Below are 23,208 nucleotides of genomic sequence, written 5' to 3'. Positions count from 1 at the left end.
TGCATGGGGCCGGGCAGTGCTATGAATTTCTCCTGGGAGAACAACTTTCATCACTTCAGAAAAAACCCAGAAGAGGATGCGCTAATACAGGTACACAGCTAGTGCTATATTCTCTTTCCTAGCCAGGAAGAGCATCTGTCTAAGGATGTGCACATCAGCAGCAGCCAACTGCTCCGAGCAGGGCTGCTGGTATGGCTCAGGTAGTGCAACTTCGTGTGCAAGCAAATCCCAGAGCTGTGTGAGGTCCTTCCTGCTGCCGGGGGCATGGATGAGAACAGGATTCACAGGGAGAACAGTAATTTTACACTCCTGCAAATGCTAATTTGTCCATACCCCTGGTTATTTCCAGTTGTGTATATGGAAGATTTTATTTCCCAGCAATGTTCAGGATTGTTCAATGCTGAAGACCAGGAGCCCTTCTCTGGTGGAAAAAAAGTGTGTATATATATGTGTGTGTGTGTGTATATATATATATATATATGTATATACACACACACACACATATATATATGCCTACAACCCATTGTAAGCCTCCTGTCAAAGGAAACCCAATCAGTAAGTGCCATTCTTTCCCGTGTCTCTGCAGAAAAACTTTTTAAACTTTTCCTGCTCTAGTGAGGTAGACTCAGTCGGAGGAAGCCGAAAAAGAACAGATTGCTACCGGTAAGCGAGCCCACACCCGGCCTCGGGAACAGTCACCAAGGGATAGCTGTGCTGCTCTGCAAGTGAACCAGCTCCAAAAAACGCTTGCCAAGGCTTTCCCGACTCCATCCCCGGAGATCACCCCGAAGCCTCCCTGATCACATCATCAGGGAGTGCTGCTCTCCAGGAACAGTCCCTCCTGCTGCTCTGCGTGAGCTGTTCTCACCCGCAGTGCTACCCTAATTCTTGCTCCTATTAATGCTGACATCCTTCTTAGTCGTTTCCCCCCTCCCAGATTGACCATGTTTAGTCCTTTTTAACCTCTCTGTGTAGATCAATCCTTCCCAGTGCTATGAATAAATAAAAGCCTTCTGTTCTCACCAACAAAATGATCTTTTAGCAGTTGCAAGAACAACACAACAATCACTTGGAAAAAAAAACACAAAACAAAACCAGCTAATATTTGATGCATTAAAAAATCTCTGCTCCAGCTATTTCCTACTTTTTAGAAATGAATCCTTTGTTAAATAGAGAAAACAGCGAGAAAATGAATGGGGAGGACAAGCAGCAGTAAGTGTGCCTGAGAGGGACCTGCTAACCCATCAGAAATGCTCACCACACATGAAGTAGCAGCAGGGCTGAAAAAGAAAGCTGGACTTTGGTTAGAAACATCTAAGGAACATGAATAAGCTGTTAGAGCTGCAACCTTTCCCTCTGCTTTGACCTGACATTACACACAACTCAAGAGTGGGAAATTCAACAGCATCAAAGAAGGTGAAAGAGTCAGAGGTGTCCATGTACTAGGACAGGTAGAGGGTTTATTTTGCCTGGAGAGAGCAGGAGGTTGGAGGGGCTGTCAAGTAGATCTACGGGCTTGGAACTGCTGCCAGGTTATTAGGGCTACATATTTCACCTTCCTTATCCTCATGTAAGGCAGCTGTGTTACCTGTAAGAAGCTCCAGCAAGTCCAAGTGAAATACAGGGCCAGTGCCAATGCTGTTAAAAGGTTTAAGACAGAAGTAAGTACATTTTTGTGGCCCTTGTATCTTGGAAACACTTTTTTAACTGCTATTAGTTGACATGTACATTTGAAGGTGAAATTGCAGTTGTTCTGGGCTCGGGCCATGTAATGCAACCATAGAGAACAAGATCTCAGCAAATGAGATGTTATAGGAAGAGAGATGAGGATAGCTGGAACATCATGTGCTTTACCAACTGAAAATGCTTGGTATGAGAAAACAAAGCCACATTCTCTATCCTTTATTCTCATTTTCCTTGGCTCTCAGCTTTACAGATCCCTAAAAATACTGCATTATAACTAAAGGAGCTGCAATCTGCCTGTGACTGACTGAAGAATTACAATATCACTCCAGTTTGATGAATCTCCCACGGGTATTCCTTCTAAGAGGGGTTTCCTAAATTGATTGCCAATAACCTAATATGTTTGTCTATCTCTTTTTTTTCTGTCATCAGAATGTTGACAATAAAATCATAGCAATATAGAAAGGAAATTGAAAAAGTGAGATGTCATTTCAAAATATCTAAAGCTTGCAGAAATGCACAGCAAGGTCATCCCAGCAGTCTTAACTCAGCCTTCACGAAACTGCACAGCAAGTAAATCCAGAAATCATGGGCAACAGTTACCTGCCTATTAGAAACGCTATATAAAAGACCACAGAAAAAAATGCTCTAATCCAAAGAAATGCTATTTTCCTCTTTCATGGGATTGACATACAACAAAGCAATTTCATAATATTAGATGCAAGGTAGGGTTAAGAGGTATTTCAGAGCTGAATTTTCAACACCACCGTGGAAAATTTCTAATATCTGTGAGGTCCAGTAGTCTTGAGATTACTATGAAATACCCTAAAGAGCAAATGCACGAATCCTGACATACCAAGACACAGATCTGGGTGAATACTGTCACTCCGTGAAGTGCCAACCTTTTTGCTGAAGCCTTGCATAACAGGAAAGAGTGGTGCAGAGCAGCCTTCAGCAAGATTTAGAACCATTGTATAAGCTCCTACAGACTCAGCAATATAAATGGAAATTATTTTTCCATCTTTTGACTGAAGTATAGACACAATATAAATCAGTCAAGTCACGCATACTATAGCCCTAGTAACTTCCCAACTCATTTGGGAAATCATGCTAGCTACGCTGTGGAACTGCATTAATAATCTTACGGATAATGTGTCTATATTGGGAATTTTATCCATGAGAATACCAGAACCAGAACAAACGTCCAGGTCAGGAAATCTATGCCAAGATCGTAAGCCCAAGAGCCACTGTAAAAGATGGGGAATAGAAAGCAATTATTTTGCTAACTCAATTGAATAATTAATATTACCCAAAGATATCCAAAGGATGGGATGCAAAGGGGGAACACTCTGTTGAAGTGATCTGGAATAGATAAAATGGTGGAGGAAAGCTATAAACTTCCCAGTCTGATCTGAGCAAATTTGGCAGCGGAGGTGTTTCTGTCCTTCAGCTCTCGCTGGCATCCAGCTCAGGCTGTAACCTGTATTCCATCAAAGTTTATCTTCACCCCGTACCTCTTTTTTTTTTTTTTTTTTTAATTACTATTATTTTACAGAGCCTAAAATATGTTAATTATCTCCCTGACTTACAGTGAACTAGCTCAGTTAAATTAGCTCTTTGTGAAACACAACTGTGTTTCCGTTGTTCTGCTTTCGGGTTCTTCTTTACCCTCTCCCCACTGCTGACGAAGAAAACCCAACCGAATTTACACAGAAAACTGTAGGTTTGACAGAGAGAATGAAGTTGTTAACTGGCCTGAGGAACCAGATCTGTACTAATTGAGCCGAACTAATTAATCCAGCAACATCAGCCTATCGAGAAAATCCAATGAAATATTTAAGCTTCTCTAGTCAAAAAGATATTCAAGGAAAAAGAGAGCAAATAACTGTCTCATTATACAGTGCAAAACATGCCTGACGGGAACCTGCACCCCAAAGGCACTTCTCCATCAACAGAAGAGGCAACCTCCATATCAAATCCATGCAATAAATACAACGTTTTATCATTTCTTCTAGGTTTGTTGCTTCAAATATTGTTATTTTAACTCTACTTCTTAAAACTTTTATCAAGTTTTAAGGGAATGAGGAACTAAGGCACAACATTAAGCATGCACAGTGAGCAATCAGTCTCTCACAGGCCCACGGAAGCTCTGAACCAAACGCCTGTGTGTCCTGGAGTTCAGGAACTTTTTGTATATATTGTCTGTGGTCTACTAACAGCAGCTGCAGAGTGGACAGCATGTGGCCTGTTCCATCACCTTTCTCACGATCTTCATGCCATACAGATAAAGAGAGAGGAATGGAGATACTTTCTCCTGGGATTACTGCAAATCCCTGCTAGCCTCCATCCAGCTCAGAAGGAAGTCTATCGGAATGAATGAATCAACACTTAGAAATATCGTGCCTATACAGAAAGAAAGAGACTCACGTGGTCAGCAGCGATGCTCCTGCACGGGTCAACTGGCTTTGTAAAGTCAGCCCTGAATATGGCATGTGAGCAGTTGTCCAGAAGAATTACATGGCTTTTATTTATTTTCCTTGCAAGCTGTCCTGAGGACTAGGTATTCTCTTTTTCAGGGAAAATATAGGGTTTGGTTTTGCACGTCAAGGGCAGTGCTGTGACTGAAAGGGAACCATGAGAGCAAGAATGAGGGGAAGCCCTGGTTACCTGGGTTCAGTAAGGTTTTGCCTTTGCCCTTGCAGACTAAATGGTGCAATGCCTCACATGTGTTCAGGATCGTCAAGCTCAAATTAAGCAGTCCTGTCTTTGGGGAGATCTAGGGGCAGGTTTGAAGTCTCAGCTTCAGCCAAGTAAATTGCAGTATACTTTCCAATGTGTTGCAGTATACTTTTGAATGTCAGTGAACGATCTGCCAGAAGGAGATCGGATTTACACTGAGATTCATCCCCTTTCAATCTGTCAGCTCAGAATCTGGCCTTCCCTTTTGTCCACTGCCATCGTTAATCCCATTGATTCATTTTACTGATATCTAGAGTGACTCTTGCAGGGAGGCAGCAATCCGATAAAAACAAAGCAAAGACTTCCAAGCACAAGGATGAGAAGTCATGAAATTGCAAGAGTCAGGTGTGACAGGAGGCTACCAAAGAGCCAGGACAGATGGTTCAAATAAATTATTGGGAGGTCCCAGTTCATGTGCTGCAGGCGATCTGGTGATACCCAGCTTAGCTATGTCACAGGATGGAGCCCAGAGCGGAGATCTTCAGGGCAGAAGAGGCTGGAACAGTAAGTCTACATGGCATGGCACTGCCCAGACCTGCTGGCTGAGGGCTGAGGCTGTGCTGCTGTGTTATCACGGCCTTTAATGCACTCAAGCTGCTTTCTCAGCAGAGCCGAGGTGTGTACAGCCAGCTCTGGTGTCTCTGCTGGACTGTGGAGATGTGTCCAAAGGTCTGTGATGTCTCCACGCTCCTCAATGTCCCAGGGGTGTAGCTGTCTAGTCGTATCAGTATATGAAAGCTATACTGTCATTTCAGCCTCTCCTCTGGGATCATTTAGGACATCGACCATGAATCCACCAGAAATGCATCCCAGTCCCACTTCCACAGTGGAAAATACCTCCCCATGCCCCACGATAGGTGAAAGACAAATAGTCTGTTACAGGGTGGTTAAAATAGCACTAGCACTAACGTCAAGGACAAGGCTGACGAAAACTCAAGGTAAACAGGGACAGCTTCTTACAGATTCAATATGCAGATCGTTACAAAGCAACAGATGATCCCTTTCTCATTTATGCTGAGGTGTAAACATTTTATCTCTTCTCTCAATGCTGAGTAGCTTTACAGGCATTTACTTCAGTAAAGTCCTGAGCTGCTGTAAAGCAAGCACCGTTTCAGGCTACTCACCATGGTCGTGGGCAAAAACAAACAAGTTGAGTCCTGTCAGCCTCTGGGCCAAGTCATCATAGCGGCCGCAGTGTTCCCCAGCGCCGTGAGCGATAAACACCAGGGCCCTAAATGGAGCATTAAGGTATAAATCATTAACGTGGCAATCAACCCACGAAGGCTTCAGAGCTGCAAGTAAAACCAGCAGATACAATTTAGCAACAGCATTTCAGACATCAGCAAATAGAAGGCAGGTATATAACGGCTGAGGTGGGTTTGGTCGGAGGGGACATGATCGCCATCCTGCCCCACCATCAGCCTGGTCTTCACCAGGTAGTAGTAGGACAGATCACATGGAATGCTCATGGGACAGGCACTGCTCTGTCCCATTTGTCTGCCACCACGGTCTGCTGCAAGCTGCAGATAGAGATGGGCTGCAGCATCAATCCTTGCGCTGGGTAACTCTACCTTGGGCTGGAGGCATCTACACTGCTCCTACAGCGTTAAGTGTCACCATTGATTTCTTTTGGGATTGGTACTTCCCCATGGTTTCAAACACAAACACTGTCCTTAACTTTGTAACAGTGTCTGATGTTACACAGCACTCTTCAAGATGAAATTTAAGTTAAAGAATAGGTCTGAAGCAGAGTCCAGAACTTTGGTTGGAGTTTAGAATTTTACCTTTTGACCCCGATTCTGGTAATTTTATCACTCCAGTTTTGGCCCCAAAACTGTTGCTTTACTTTGGTGTTTAAAGTGACTTTTACATAGCCACCATATGACTACAGACAGGGATCATAAAAAACCCCAGTCTAATAGACACTTGTTTTTGAAGAACACACAATGGACACACAAATACATCTCTTTGAAGATTCCAGTTTTACCAGTGATACTTTACTTTCACTGGAATGGCATCAAGTGAGAGTGACTGAAGTTGAATGCACCTTCCCAGCGTTTTTACTGGGCAAAATTTGTGTAGAATTGGACTAGAACTATACCAGAAGTAGAAATTAAACTACAGAAGTTTTGCTGAATTCAGCAGGTGACTATTCAAAATCCAGCTTCAGCAACATAAACATAACTTGTTTGTGTAAAAGTACCATCTGTCATTGCAACATCAGCAACCTCAAAACAGTTTGAAGGCTACATGTTAGATATTTCCAGTACATTAACAGTGAAATATTAAATGAACTGACAACAAAATAACGACATCTGTTTACAGCCAGTGAATTCCTGAACTTTGTTTTGATTGAGGTTTCGAGTGCTTTTTTAGACAGTGTATTCACTGTAATAAACTGCTTTGATCTTAATACATTTAAACTTAAAAAAAGATGTTGGATGATGTAGAAACTCCTGCTTTAGCTCTTTGATTAGCACCTGCTTCAAAGTATTTGCTCAAGCTACGCAACTTGAAAAAGCATCCATCGAAACCAGAAGGATTTTACAGACCATACTACAGACACAAATGCAGCAATGCAAAGATGCTCTGGTGTCTTCTAATACTAATTACCAAGGGTGAAGTTAGGTCACGTAGCATATGTAATTTGCTGTGCCTTAAAAATGTTCTTTAGTATGACTGAAGGTTTCAAAACCATCTGTGTGGCGCAGTCATTTCTTCGTTTGTCATCTTCTCCGGTCAATAGATTTGTCAGGTTATCAAAGCACTTGTCTGACAGTCCGATTTTCAGAGTGCCGGGTCTATTATTGGAGCTCTAAATGCTGAAGAAACAGAGACACTGCTCATTCCACAGCAGAGAATAGGAACTTTCTGCAGCAGAGGCATCATGGCTTTACATGTCCTTCCTCTCCTGGACACTGGCAGCCCAGCAGAGACACTGTGGCCAGGGCTGGAAGAGCAAGTCATTATTTTATACATGCCCCTGGTAACTGGAGGCACCATTCAAATGCTTCTGCCTCCACCTACGAGTACTGGTCTGGTACCTCAGCCCTGGTCCTGGGTCACCTAAAGAGACATTACAGTCCCCTAGGCTGTGAGCTGGGGCTGGCAGATCCCCAAGCATTCAGAAATGCAGCAGGAGGGCAGAGGCTGAAGCAAAGCCAGGCTGTTAACCCGCAGGCTCTGGACACTGTGGTACAGCAAGCAGTGGCACTGCGCGCACAGGACACCGATGCAGAAACTTAAGGAAATGGGAGAGAAAATTCCTGTGTACCCATCATCTTGATATCCAACAGACCCAGCCAGGCTGTCTCTCTGCTGTACAACTCCTGTTACCTGGCCCTTCACAGCTTCCCTGCTCAGTGTCTTACTTAAGCCCTCGGCTACTCTTTAGAGGACCTATTTTTTTTCTGCTGACTAGGCACAGAGATGAAGGTGCAACTTGGCTGACTGAATACAGCCCTTCATTTCTCAGAGCAATGTTATCTGAATGTATGCACTGAAATGCATCAAGTGATTGAAACCGAATGGGAAGCTGGCAAAGAGATCCCTGCCAGCAGAATTATGCCAGTATTGCATCCCCCCAACAGCAAAGACCTAGTTTTACTTTCATTCACACTGATGCAGCACCATGACTTTGCCTGACAGCATCCTGCTAGATGCTCAGACCCCTCATCTTCTGTGAAACCGGTGAGAAAAGAAAAAACCTAAATGCTTCAGAGAGGCAAGGTGTTCCTGCAACCTCTCCTCCCATCGAGCACAATTGCCTGGCATTGCAGAACTGAGCCTTTGGATATCATGGGCAAGAGACCTGGGTTATTATTTGTCTGCAAAATACCGAATGAAATTCCTGAGACTGTTTGTGCCTTAAGAGCCCTAATGGCAGTAGATGTCGACAACACTTAGATACTTTAGAAAGTTTTGTCGTATCAGTAGTCATAAACAAGTAAAATTTCCGATTTGTTATGTTGAAACAGAAGCAGCTCATTTTGTCGTTCAATAAAAAGTGAGAGTAGCTCTGCTGTCTAAAAACTAGGTCACATCTACACAGCTCTGTAGCTCCGGCTTGCAGGCCTAAGCACAGGGGCCATGCATTAAACACAACCGCTTGAAAAATTGAAATTAGTATGAGTATCATCTGAGCAAGGATTGAAGGATTTGGCTCTTTCACCTAACCTCCCATTTTCCATTACAAAACCAGTTTAGATTTGGCAAATAATACCTGAAGGCAGTGGAACAAATACATGGTTCAACATATTTTCACTAGCAAGCTGGCATGAAAATACATTGTGTGATTAGATTGACTGACAGCAGTTCTTTTCTGTATGTAAACATTTTTGCAGACACCCCTGCTCTCAAATCGCAGCCTGCTCTTTCCTACCGCAATGGCCGGAATAACAGAATATCAGAGACTTGCTTTCAACAGAGTAATTTAAAATTAATACAGAAACCCTGCAGGCATCAAGATTTTGCAGGACTGCAGTGCCTCTGTGTGCGACCCCAGTGGAAATTCTGTTTAAACAAGGTTTGTGTATTGCCCGTGTATCAAATTGATGCTGGGGAGATATTTCTTCACCTCCAGCCCTTGGAAACTCGCACATCTCGAGCAGAAAACAGGGCAGAGCCTGCAAGGTTTTCTGGTGGAGGCTGACCCATGCCTGAACCTGTGCTAGCAGGTCTGCAACCACAGACAGGGAAACCTGATGGTATCTCTGGATGCCTCAGCTGGCTTTGGCTGGTGCGACTGTAATCGCTGAACACCTCACAACAGCAGTGCTTTGGCACCTGCACAAAAAAAGCACCTAATCACACAACAGCACCATTTTGCCTCCCCACACTCGGCAGGTGTGTCTCCACACAAAGCCAAGGTGTGAGCTGAGCATGAGTAGGCATCCACGTGCTTGCTCCCACCTAACCAGTGCAGCAACAATTACGGCTATTAAAGGAAACCAGTTTATTGACTGCTGTTTGCAAAAGCAACAGTTTTCACAGCTCCCTACCCTTCCCATAGCTTTCAGCACCTCCTCCTCCCTCCCCACTGCAGGTTTCTGCCTCCTGGTACTGCACAGCTTGGCAAACAGATGCAGTTATTTATTACAAGAGGGCAGGATAGTATTTGCCTTTACTGTTCAAATCAACTACCGGCTGTGTTTACTCATCTTCCATTGGGAGGTAATGGTACGTACCAGCCACCAGTCCCTGCTCCCACTTCTCCACTGTGCTGGTCACCCGTGACTGTGCTGGACACGCAGGTATTAGTCCCTCCTGTGCTGCAGCTGCAGCTTGCTACGTAAGCAAGACGCAGCGATGCCACACGCAGCGTTGGCACAAGGCACATGCAAACGTCCTTTCCTGAATCAGGGAGGCTGGGAGCAGTAGAGGCCAGGCTGCAATGCAGAGTCCCTGTGCACAAAATATGAACACACTGTCTTTGTCCTGCCTCTTTGGAGAGGTCACCCGTTGATCTAAGCTTTAGCTTATTTCTCACTGTAACTTCTAATATATCCTTTCTTGTGTAGGGAGCAGCTTCGCAGGGCAGGAATTCAGCTGTAGGTACAAGAGCAGAACCAGCTTTAGAGGTTCTCACGTTCTTGCTTGGCACATATTGCCACCTCCGCCTCCTCCGCCATGCCAGGTCAAAGGTTCAGAGATGCAACTCCACAATCAATTGCAGGAGAATAATTGTAGGGAAAACAAACTGCAGCACCAGGCTTACGCAAATGCATGAGTCCTTTTAAACCAGGGCTCTGTCATCAGAAAAAACATGCCTTGAAACAACACTCTGAAAGCTGTTGTGCTACAAAATCTGGCAGGTCAGAAACCCAACTCAGGACTTGGGTGCTGCTGGGCAGAAGATTCATGTTGCTGCTTTATTTTCAACAAAAATCTTGTTGAAACTGAACTAGATGAAGAAGGCTGGGAGCAGGATGGTATGATTTTAACATCTTGTGTCCTCTGGGGACAGACCCACTTCTGTGGGACCTTGTGCATGTTCTTTTATTACCAGAAAATAAACCAAAACACTGGGACTAAACCAAAGAACTGAAGACAGGATTCCTGTGACTGCATATATGAAAAATGCAATCTTTTCCGCCCCATTCAAAAGCATCCCTCTTCAGAACAATATTTAAGTACTTGCTTAAACCCAGGAAACTTTCTTCAACTCATGAAAGTCAGTAGGACTTACAAAGTACAAGATGAAAGTTAAAAAAGGATTTATAAATGATGGCCTGAATAAGGACTGATTTAATCACATGCAGAAGTGATTTCCTAAATCAACATCTTGCAACTTAAGCTAATACCATGTTACTCTACATAAGGCAACTATGCTTTTCATTTGGTATTACGTATGTTGTTACCAGAACCAGATCAGCCCTAACAACATCTGACTTGAGCAGTTCTGACTACTTGACACTAAATTCCTGAAGTAATTTTTAAAAACTAACTGACAGGAAAGCTCTGAGTTAGCTAGGCTGCCAGGAAAATGACTGGCTTATGGAAATTAAGTATTACATTTTGGTGTGTTGTTTGAGCTGATATATCAGCTCCTTTGTAGCTGGCATCAGCCTGAGTCTTAGAACCACAGTGAACAATTAACCTTTATTTATCAAAAACATTTCACTGGTGGCATTTGTGGACAAGCGACTGGAGAGTTGCTCACAGACCCTTTTAACTTAATGTCGTGTATGCATATTTTCCTTCCAAAGTATATTATAATGGAAAGCCAATTACAGGTATGCCTTCCTGTGTTTGCTGGGTTAGTGGTCCTCGCTGATTATGAAGATTAGTTATTTTTCACATAATAAGATTATGCATTAAGCAGCTTCTAATTTTGTTGAGCTTTGACTGTCAGTCCAATTTTCTACTCTTAGTATTTGGTTAAAGATTTATTTCTTTTTTTAAATTTCCAGCTAATCATTTCCAAGAACACGTAATGAAGAATGAATTATTTTGTCCACTACTGGTGCCCTTTTCTCTGGAGGGCTCTTGAGCCTCTTGCTTTGGGTGCAAGACCTGAACTTTGGAAGAGAGATGTCTCTCTACCTGCTTTTTCAGTCAGCTTTTGCACTTTTTTTCCCCCTGAAGTGATTTGTGTCCTGAAGCAACCCTGACTAGACTTGGGCCATGGGCAGAGATTAAAAATAGTATTGGCAATTTGTCTCACGTTGTGCATGCTCGTGACCTATGCAGTTAGCCAAGAGTTCAGCCTGGTGACTCCAGTTAGACAGGGATATTTATGGTGGAGTCAGGTGTGTCCCTTCGCCTCATCCTTCTGCCTCTAAGAAACATGCAGAGTTTTGTCCCTCTGAAGGTGCAAGAGGCAGTGACTTTGCTCCCAGTTCTAAGCCACATTTCAAGGTGGCATTACATACAAGAGCTTGCTCTTGCAAGCTTTGCCTGATCTCTTGCTCAGTTTTTTTGAGAAATGCATTCCTAGCCTCTGCTCTACTGGCCCATAGCTTTGCCATGCAGGTTCATAATCAAAATCACCTCTTTTTTCAGCTAACACTGAAGTTGAACAACATTGTGTTAAATTAGCAGTTCTATAGCTATTTTTCCCAACTCAGGAGAAAAAGCAAGTCAGAGTGGCAACAGCCTAGAGTTGAGTCTCTGTTAACCTTCTCTCAACACTATAGACCATGTAGCATCAGCATGGATATCTCACACAGATCCAAATCTGGAGGAATTCACTTCTTCCAGATAGACTGAGGTAACAAGTAGTTCAAGAATGTAGTAGTTTAACCCGTGAAAAACCTTTAAGCACCACAGAATATGTCAAAGGACCATACACCACACATGCACTACAAAATTTCTGCTTGATTTCAGAGAGCTTGTGGGGATCGAGGAATCTGTACATTTGTGTTTGATGTGGTTTGTTCTAGTCTAGGAGAATCAGTAGCTTCACTCAAGTCCAGACCCTAAACTGGCAATTGAAAAAAAAAAAAAACCCTCTCCACCAAACTCTGCTTCCTACTTCCCTTCCCCATTTACCCAGGCTCAGAAGTTCCCATTCAAGCCTGTCCAAAGGGGCTGCTGTTCATTTAAGCAGCATCCTACAGTCTAACAACCTAGAGACTTAGTGATTAGGCTTAAAGTCTGTGCTTGCTTCCATGAGCAACTCTTGCAACGTCTGCAAGCCTGGTGTCATCCTACATTTCAAAATCACAGCCCTTCATCAGCAGTTAGGAGGACATCTGAGAAGTGCCATGACCTGCAGGAGGAGTAACAGGGGTAAGGTATCCAACAACACCAGAAAGTGAAGACACCATAAATCAACAGGGCAGAGACAGAACCAGGTAGTACAGATATATTTCAAAACAAAAGGTTCAACAGGATCTAGCTAGAGCCAGCACAAAACTGTGTGGAGAAAGAGGTTACGCTGATTTATTGTAGCTCTCCTAAAAGCAGGCCCTCGCCCTCCCCGAGAATAACTCACGAGTGGTCTAACACAGGGGAAAGAGATGAAGGAAAATTCAGGTGGGGGTGGGAGGGAAGGAATTATTGGAACCTGGCAACCGCATAGCTCTGGACAAATCTCTGCAAAGTTAACGTTTGAGACCAGCTGTGTTTTGTTTCAAGGAAGCTTCGAAGTAATATTTTAGGGCACAGAAGGCTGAGATCACAGGCGAAACGCGTGGCGTGTAGCTTAAAATTCATGGGCCGGATTTTCCTAACCTTTTTGTGAATAAAACTAAGGAGGAGGGAATTCTAGGGTTACACGGGCTGCCTCGGGGAGACACTCCTCCACTTTGACACCAGAGACGGGATGTTCCTCAGCAGCACTGACTGCTGCTCTGGGTGTGCGAGGCAGAGGAGCCGGGGGAGGCTCAGGGTTTGGAGCTGCGCCTTCCTCTTGCAGCTGCCCTTCCACAGCGCGCAGCAATCCTCGGAAGAAGAATTATGACTTCTGTTTTTCAAAGAGGCAAGGTGTGGGCACTGCCACACACGAGGGGACTTGGGGGGAGCCCAGGCAGAACTGCCCCCCCCCCCCCCCAGCTGGCAGTAAGGCTGGAACTGGACATCCCTGTCCTGATCTTTGCTCTGCTTCAGCCCTTCCTCGGTACAAGGGCTACAAGAGAGATAAAATGGAGGTCGTGTCTCCCAAGGGGAGCTACAAGGATGAATGCACAAAGCAGTCAGTGTCTTTCTAAGAAAACTGTGCCAAGCATTATTTAAATAGACTACATCAGCTGCAAAATTCAAGTCGATCTGAAATCACACCCAAAATTTTTAGATTAGCTTTAAGGCGTGGAGGAAGAATATTCAAAGCAGTTTCTGGCATAGATCCCCTTGGAAAGCAGGAAAAATCAGATTACTTCTTGTTAATTTTATTAAAAAATAATTTGCACTTGGAAGCAAAGCGCCCACAGATGGAAGATGGCTGCAGGACCATGATCCTCAATGGAGAACCAACAAACGGGGAATAAGAGCAAGAACAGTTTTTGCAGACCTTCCCCTCTTCTTTCACGGACTTGCAACCTCTAATGATTTCCAAAGGGACAAAAATTACCATTTAGCCAGTCATGTAGCAGTTTCTTCTTGAAATCAAAATGCAGGCACTGCCTGGTGAGTCAAAGCCTTGGAAAAAGAAAGGCTTGCGTAATTAGATGAACTGTCCTTTCAAAGCATGAGAAAGCTGCTATTAAAGGGCCAGAAGTTCTCTTCTGCACAGTCACTATTGCTTAAAATCCACGTTACTCACTAGTTCAGGACTAAATCTGTTCACTGAACAGGGTTTTTTAAAATATAAAGGTATGTCTCTGTTCCAAAGCAGCTGTGCAAAACCAGTTCCTTCTTACTGAATTCACTTGCGGTCTCAGCATATTCAGAACACTGGTACCCGTTCCAGTGACAGGAGTCACGACTTATTGGTGCTAAAAGTTCATAGCCTGACAAACCCAACTCAACCCTAAAAGACTAAGCAGGCTTCCTAGAAAGGAACAAGATGTGTTTGATTAAAGTATCAGCTCAAGCCATGCAAGAACGCTCCCTACGTGGCAGCCTAGCCCCACTTTAACCATTTAATCTCACCTTTTGCATAGCACAGAAGATGGAATTAGCAGTATCCTTGTTTCGAGGTGAGGAGTTCTAGTTGAGCTTCAAATGATGGAAATTACTTAGTAAAGCCAACCCTCTGGTTAGGTCCACACAAGTACTTGGTGACTTTCAAGTCCTTGGTAACACGCTTGCTTATTTTCAAGTGTTTGCTAAGAAGTGCTTACAGTTTGAGACAAATCATAAAGTGGTGCAGAGGATACAACATCTAAATGTTAAGCATCGCATCTTGAAGTCCTCTAAGACAAGTTTGCAGACTTGTTCTGACTTCACTTTTTTCACAAGGTATTTTCCACGCAGGAGCTAGACATCACTAGTGGTCTGAACCTGGGCTCACCAGCGGTTCTTCATAGTCTCCCCACAAAATCAGTGGTTCTTAAACATGGGATTGTCCGTATTTCAAACTCTAGCCATGGCTCTAATCACCTCCAGTCTCAAGCTATTATTTCAGGGAGTGGATGGTACAGACAACTCCTGACAAGCAATATTGAAAAAGTTATTAAAGGAAGAACTCAGCTCATCTCCCTAGCACCTGCGCAGGGAAGAAGCTGGAAAGCACACATCTGGCACCAGGGGGTCAGCATGTTTCCAGGCCATTCCTTGCAATAAAAACTGCACAGCTGAAGTACTTTGATCAGGCATTTCGGGCTTACGTGGGCAAATCTTCACTAGCTTGGAAGAGTGCTGTGAGTAAGCAAGGGGCAAGAAAGGGGATGCCACTTTACCTGTTCTGTGAACTCAAGATAGTATATTATTACTTTTTAATAAAGCACTGACTGCACAATTCCCAATTGTACGGCAATGGTTTAAAGCAAAACATAAAACTTAAATTCCCTGAAATACTTAAACCTGATAGTATGGTTTGTAACCAGACAGTTCCACCCATTACGTGGAACCCTTGATTACTTCCTGCACCAAGTCAATTACCCATCCTAACTTTTACCTTTCTGACAGAATTTTGTCTGCAGTCCTCTGTGTTGGCAGAGATCTTAATTGGCTATCTTTAACAAACTGACGAACTCATAAAAAGGTCAGATGTTGCAGATAACATGAGTCTCCAAAAAGCCGATCTTTCTCTGTGTGATTTTCCAAAAGCCAGGGTGGAATTATCCCATAAACTTAGAGATGCAAACTCCAAGATTGATTTCTTAATCATAAAGCACTTATGTATATTTTAACATACTTTGAGATTAAGCACATTAATTTCCAATGAATAATCCTATCTTGGCACATCCCAGAGCTGCACTTCAGCCCTGCCCAGCTATGAGAGGAATCTTTGCAGTGAGAGGCTTTACAGGCTCTGTCAAAATCAATAACAGCAGCTATTCCTCTGGGAAATCAGTAATGTCGCAGGCAAAGTGTTTGCCAAGGCTTTGAGCATGTTCCAATTAATTTACTATTCCATGTTTGCCATAGACCTGAGGTAGGAGAGACGGCTGCACGTAAGCAGTTAAACGTGAGACGCAGGAATCCTGCTAAGACAGTGATTGCTGCAACATGTGCTTCAAAGGCTGAAATGTTTATTCACATTTCGTACCAAAATAAAATTTGAAGTGTGGCTGAGGTGCAATGGTTTACCTACGGGTGACTTGAAAGTTAACAAATGGATAGAGACTCCAGCCTACAGCTGCCAGATCCAGGTTTGTGTTATTTCTTGGCCACACTGAGCTAACCTGGCTCTCCAAAGACTTCAGCCAGGCAGACTGGCTTCCTAAAATGTTCGTTCACTTCTAACACTAAGGCAGCTTCACCTATGGCAGCGAGGGCTGCCACGCCAATGAAAATAAGGATCTACTTGCCATGAGTTTTAAACGCTGTCTTGATTTGCTCTCGAAAAGGGCTAGATGTAATAGCTTTAAACTCCAAACGGTGAATGGGGACCTGACCAGCTTGGGGTGCAACTACTAAAATAAGGATGAGTGGTAACCATAAAATAAAAGAGTATTTAGTTAGATAAAGCCTTGGCTGCAATCACTTTGGGTACAGCAAAGAAAGCTAAAGGCATGTGGGATGCCTTTTCTGCAGAAAAGCTTAAAATAGAAAAGGAAATCAATACTCATTTACAGTATCTGGCAGTCACTGAACCAAAACATACATGTACACCTACAGCAGAGCAGAAATAACAACATTTATTTAAACCACAAGCTGTTATTCTGCTGCAGGAATGCTGTGTTTCATGTGGAGCACTTCACCAGAAACTGAGAAGTACCACATATTTCTGACCATTTTTAAAAAGCCTCAGCAATATCAAGAACAAATATTTTCAATACCACAGTTATTAACCCTGCCACTGCCAGGCCAGCTCCAACTCCTCCGATTGCCAGCAAGAGTCAGAGCTGATATCTGAGCTAGCAGCAGGGTAGATGTTTTGCCTTTCCTCCTGAGTTTCTCTTCTGCCAACTTACAAGACACCATTTGTTGGATCACATGAGGGGTGCATCTGTCACAGCCTGCAACGGGAACGGGAAGAGCTCCATCAGCTCTAGAGATACAGTGCAACACTGGGGCCGCCGATGGCACTGGAGACACCGAGCTCCCAGGTGAGGGCTGAACCACTGCAGGCACCGCGTGGGACACGGGGAGCCGGAGAGACCCCAGCTCTGCAGCTGTGAGGTTGGGATGGGGCTCCGGAGCACTGGAGCGCCCGTGCTCTGCGGGATGCCCGGGAGCTGGTGGGGCGGACGGGGCAGTGGAGATGTGCTAACTGCCCGCACAGCTCGAGCAGGGCATGTCTGAGTGTGCTCTGGGCTTCGCACAATGTAAACAAGCGTCGCTACTACATTTAGCTGTGCTGCGGGATCCAGCCATCTCTCCTAAAGCAATGCAATGCACACAGCAGGAAGCAAAGCTTTGATAGAATTCTGAAATGGCGTTTCAAAAGAGAAATGTACACCTATGTGTAAGAATGAGACAACGTTTCCACCAATTATGTAAAACCAGGGGTTTTAGAGGAAAGAAGAGTGTTTAATAAATCAACATTCCCCAAACGCTGGAAGTGAAATTAAATATAAACAAAATGAATCTGCTGATTGATTTTTTTTTCCATTCCCCAGCCCTGAGAAATGTGACCAGTAAATAGACAGCATAAATAATAACAACAGCTGGCTTTTGTACAACACTCCTCATTCACAAAACCCAAAATGCTTTACACAGGGTGCAGCTAGGCTTGCTGTAGAGTCACGCAACGCAGAGATGAATGGGACCTCAAGAGGTCCTCTGGTCCATTGCCCCGTCCCAAGCAAGGCTCAAACCTTCCTCCCACTGCCACGTAAACTGAAGTACAAGAGGTAAAGAGCCTTGCCAGTGGCAACACAGCGTGCCAGAGGCAAGGACGGACACACAGCGTGTGGCAAAACCTGACCCTACAGCTGCCAGTGGGAGTTTAACAGCAGAGTCAAAATGTCACCGTGGGTGACACCTGAGCTCCAGCTCTGCGCTACATGCACGGGGCCACAGTGAACCTGCAAAGAAAAAGCCCAATTTTTTAAGTTTTCTGTGCTAATGAACTTGTGGGCAACTACTAATGTCAGAGAGATGATCTGTGCATTTACAGGACAATCTGGGTTGAGAGGCTCGGTGCTCCTTGCAAGGGCCAGAGGATGACTGAATGCTAATCACTTGAAAACCCTTTTAATAAAATGAGATTATGAATGCTGCTGAGAATACAGTTTTTAATACTCCAAATATTGTAGACTAGCTCTCAGACAACACTGAAGAAATGAAGAAAAAACTTAACCATTAAGTCAGCTAGATGTTATCTCTGCAGCAATTTAATTACTTACTGCTTCCTCATCACTCCTCATGCCTTTAGCCCAGCAAATTAAGCCATTGCAGATTTCTGGAATTTGACAGTTGAATTTGAAACCTCACTGAAATAGTTTTGAAAAATAAAAGTAAAAAACGATGTTGAAAAACTATAAAAATAAGCTCATCTTGCCAGCTGGCGAACTAGCTAACCTGCTGACACCTACAGCAATTTAAACCAACTTTCTGCTGTTAAAAAAGGCCAAATTTTTAAGCTTTATTCCCCCACTCTGCAAGCTTCCAGCTTAATCAAGGAAGAAAGAAAGAAAACATACAGAGCGAACCCTTTTTATCATAGGTCAGATAGATGGCTGAAAAAGATCGGCAAACCTTCCTGCCTACCAAACCTGGAGTAGTTTGTACATTTTCTCCTCACCCATCTGTACACAATGCTGGAGCAAACGATCACTACACTATTACCATTGAAGTTTTGGCTTTAGCCCAGTTGTCAATATTTTGTTTCCTTTTTTTTTTTTCCTCCTCTCTCTTTTCTGTCTTTTAACGGACGGCTGCTGACACAATTCACTTGTAGATGAACAGCAGAGAACAACTAATGGATCACTTAGCAGATTATTTTTAAAAAAAATTCTCTTCAAACATCAAGCACTCTTCAACCACCAAAACCTCAAGGAACAGCCTACTTTCTCTGGGAACTTTCGTACAGGGACTCCAGACCCAATTTATGTCACTTGCCTGGATGGTTACACCTAATTTTAGATGGGGAGACAAAACCACAGAGGAATGAAGGGCCTGATTTTGTAAATCGCTGGGCATTGTGTCACTGCCTAATGACTGTCCTGACCGTGTGTTTTGCCTGCTCTCTGCTCCTCATTGACTTCTTTATTCTGTTTTCTGACACTAAATTTTCTAGGTCTAACAAGCTGCCTTTGCCATCACTTGGTATAGGAGGACTGAGAGGTTCCCATCGTCAAGCGAGCGCCTGCCAAACAGAAATGAAGATAGCTTCTGGCTCGGAAGCAAGCGTCTGAAGCAAGCAGAGGGGAGTCTCTGTCATTCCACTGGAAGCACTCATGAAGTCTGATGTTACTCAAGATCTTGGGACACTGAGAATGGCTACATGGATGCTACTGCAAAAATAATGAATCCCTTTGGACACAAACACATGGCATCTGTCTAGAAGAAGCAAACACCTAGCTGATGCGAACAGCCCGTAGGAGAGTGGTTGGAGGAAGGCAAACCTGGCTGGGGTGCTCTGGCCACCGAGACTGCTTCCACTGGCTGTTCCCTGCTGCCCCCAAGGCCACACCTGGGTACCACTGTCTGCACAGTGAGTCTAGTCAGCTTTGAGATGCCTCCCTGACCCCACCAGCTAGTGACTCCCCCAGGTCTGGTTGCTGCAGAAGATGTTTATGGTTGGGACTTGCCCAAGGCTGGTATTTGGGATTGTTGTACCCGTATTTCTCTTCCAGTTAACATAAGTGAAATTTTATTGGTCTGCCGGAAGAAACCCTAGGAGAGATACAGTTTTAACAATGAAAAACTTTATCTACCCTGGTGCTATTGATTTCCTTCCTATAGGATAATAATCCGTACTGATACGGTGTCAGAATGCCTATACTGGCAGAGTACAGGGCAGCGATGTATGGGTATAGTTAAGGATATAACTGGGGTGTGATGAGGTAAGGGACCTGCCTAAGCATATCTTAAGGACTCTTATGGGCAGGATGCAACACTATCTCCTTGGATACCTGGGCAAATCAGCCATTTGCTATCAGGGTTGTGTCACATCTCTTGGATATGGGACAATGGAAGGTTTAAAACGCTGATGGCTTCCATTCAAGTGGAAGCACATTAGGACAATGGCACGCCTGAACCTAGGGAAGACAGCTCAGCCAAATGTGTCTGCAGGGACAGCTCTTAGAACAATGCAATTTCCCTAGAAGAACAAAAAGATCAGATGTTCACCCTGGCTCTGAAAAGCACAAAGCCCCAGCAGCTTGAAGAGAACTTGCAAGGAAACAAAGGCCAACCCCTCCGCAAAAAGCATCTAGAAAAAATACCCTCTTCTAGCCAGTACAACTACTATACCAGCCAACTCTTGTAGATGTGTTCACGATGATCTAAAAGAGCTGCTGTGAGTACCCAAGGGATGTTCAAGAGTGTTGAAGAAATTGAGGCAAGGAACTGTGCGCAGCTGGTTTTATTATTTTGTCTAAACCTAGACATTTATTGTGCTAGTCAAGTAAAATACTCCTACATCTGGAACCCTGGGAAGGTTGAGGAGTTTGTCTACTTCAACTATTGTGTCGCTGTCAGCAAATAACTGGTTTAGAGTGCTCCCAGTTTGATGGGCTGAAGAAAACCTATGCACCAGAGTCTGAGAGGAGGGCCAGTGCTGGGTCTGCTCAGGATAAAGGGACCTGGAGGGACAGGCAGGGCTCTGACTGCTGAGTGACCAGCTAGGGGATCCATCATGGTCATGGTACAAAGCCGGTACTGATCAACACACTTGAAATCTCATTAAAAGCAAATGAACTATTTGCAAGAGAGAAGCAAGGTTTCCTTAGCCTTCAGTCTCTGGCAAAATCATGAGCAGAAGTTGAGTTTTTCAACACAATCTCAAGACCATTTTCTTCTTTTCTCCTATTTCTACCTCTGATGTTCATCGTGTTGGACAGCACTGTTTCCAAGAGTTTGTCAGGTGCCACACTGAGAACCAACATAGATTTTGCTTCCGTTGCTGCTGTCTCAGAACCAGGATGAAATTTCACTGCTCCGAGATTCACAACAGGGAACTCCCGTTGTTCCCACCTTGTTCCCACACACCAGTGTCACAAAGCTGGACGGACACTTGTGCTCAGAAGTTGATCCTAACAGGGCAATGAGCAAAAGAGTTTAATTAATTAATACAACTGTTATTCCCTTTGTTATTTGCTTCTTTCCTTGGGTTCTGTGGAATAAAAGGGAGGTTTGCTTCTGTCAAACATTCTTGTGGGGACTGAAAAAAAATTATCCCACTGAGAAAGCGTGTTGGAAGCATCTACAGGAAGAACCAAAGCTGCTCTCCTGTCTGTCAGAGTCCCTCTTACATGAAGCTGTTTGCTAATTTGCCCATCCTCTGGAAATGCATAAGAAATCCTAAAAGGATGCCCTGAGTCACAGTGAATAAGACAGTCACGTGGAGCACAGACAACATAGGGATTAAAGGAGCACATCCATGGCTGATGAATGGAAGGAAGGCTTTAGAAACTCAGGCAATAGTAGTACAAGCAAAGCCTGGAATGTTGATTCAACCATGATAATTGTTATTTCCCTTCTGCACTATGTACAATGTGATCAGACACACAGAGGGAGCTGAATTCATCCAACAACAAACTGCTGCCACAAGCCACTTTGCCCCGTACACATTTGGCCCCTGAGCATTAACTGGAAGTTGACCTCCTTTGTAGGAACAAAAGTGTTCCTCAAGAGTGACACGAAGTTAGAAATCCCTTTAAGTATTTCTAGAGACTAACACCACACAGTATAATTAAAGACATTATAATTAGCGACTTGATTACCTCTTCTTTGACTCCACTTTGGTTTTATTTAGTTATTTATTCATTTTGGAAGGGTCTGAAAGTTAAATTCAACTTTGTCATCTGCTCATGCTGGGAGCTGTGCTGTTCTTCTGAAAATGCCATGGAAATGCTGGTAATGAGGTGCCAAAATCAGCAAGCAATATTCACAGTTTAAGGGCCAGTTCAAGTAAGAAGGCAGCTTGTATTTCTGCACCACACACGCTTCTGCAAAGTCCTTGGGGAAGACAGAAATATATTTTCTCCTTATTTGCTTGGCCTTTCATTGCTAACAAATCAGAATGAATGACAGGCATTTTTCAAGGAAGAAAAAGCGAGTGATTTTTGTTTGTTTAATTTTGTCTTTTTTAATCACACTTGCTGGGTGTAGAACTGAAAGAACTCCTACGAAGACACTGTTTACTCAGACAATTGCAATTCTGTTCACTTAAACCACGGTCATGATGTCTGAAGTCGAGCCAACCCATGTCAGTGTACATTAACAATTGATCAGGAACATATCTGTGACCCACACGTGTCTCAGCTTTAGGCAGTCTCCTCAGGCAGAGCACTTCAGTCATCTAAGTAAGTAGACCCAGAGACCGCTACGTGGACAGATACACAAGCATCATGCTAATTAGCCAGATAATGATTTCTGTTTGATAGATGAGGAAGTTCAGATACAAGGATGTTTGGAACCCACATTTTCAAACGCATCCTCTAACTACAAGTGTTTCAAGCTTCAAGCGTCCAACCTAAAGTGGCTGATCTACAGGGAGAGAGCTGAGCATCACTTCATCTGAAGTCAATGGTGCCTGCAGGCTATTAGCACCTTGGAAAAAACTACTCCGGGTCAATAAATCTCACAGGGTTTACGTGAGGTCAAGCAGAGGGGATGGAAGTGCCTCATTCAGAACAAATGGTGCTTATCTGGGCAGTGACAGGACCAGCTGAAGCATCCAGAAAAGGCTATGGAGATACAGAACACAGAGGAAAAGAAGGTCATCTCTGAACCTTTCCAGGCCCTTTAGGGGCCTCAAAGGAAATGCCTTGACTTCTCCTCCCAACTTTCCTTCCCCTTCCTCATCCCACCTCTATTCTTAGCAGCTTTGTCTGAGAGCTGGGAACAGAGCGTGGTTTCTTAATTCCTCACCTCCTATTACCTCATGTTTTGACTCAGATGTCTCAGGGTGGTGGCAGAGGGTTTAACCTTGCATGGAGCCGCTGTTTCTGTTTACACAAAGACTGTTCTCCCATTAAATAGGATTTCCTCAGCGACTGGGACACGTTACAGGCACGAGATCAATCTGCTTTGGTACCAACTATTCCCCTCCTTCAGACAACATTACACGGTCCTGAAAACGCCCTGCCTTGCCCAGATCTTAAGCTTTGCACTCGCTAGTGAGCA

General features: G+C 43.9%; 1 protein-coding gene across 3 annotated transcripts in view; it reads right to left on the bottom strand.

Moving 5' to 3' along the window:
• The window catches only part of MGLL (monoglyceride lipase), a 67,063-nt gene that overhangs the window by 38,712 nt on the left and 5,143 nt on the right, over window positions 1-23,208 (bottom strand). For 2 of the 3 annotated variants that reach the window (XM_080385412.1, XM_080385411.1), the window contains exon 3: window positions 5,547-5,653. The exons of the other annotated variant lie outside the window; for it this stretch is intronic. In XM_080385412.1, the coding sequence (XP_080241538.1) occupies window positions 5,547-5,653 (107 nt within the window). The remainder of the gene's footprint in view (window positions 1-5,546; window positions 5,654-23,208) is intronic. 3 annotated transcript variants of the gene reach the window in all.

This window comes from Falco punctatus (genome assembly GCF_963210335.1).
Source record: "Falco punctatus genome assembly, chromosome: 4".
NCBI classification, from domain to species: Eukaryota; Metazoa; Chordata; class Aves; order Falconiformes; family Falconidae; genus Falco; species Falco punctatus.
This window is presented reverse-complemented; position numbering and strand designations above follow the sequence as displayed.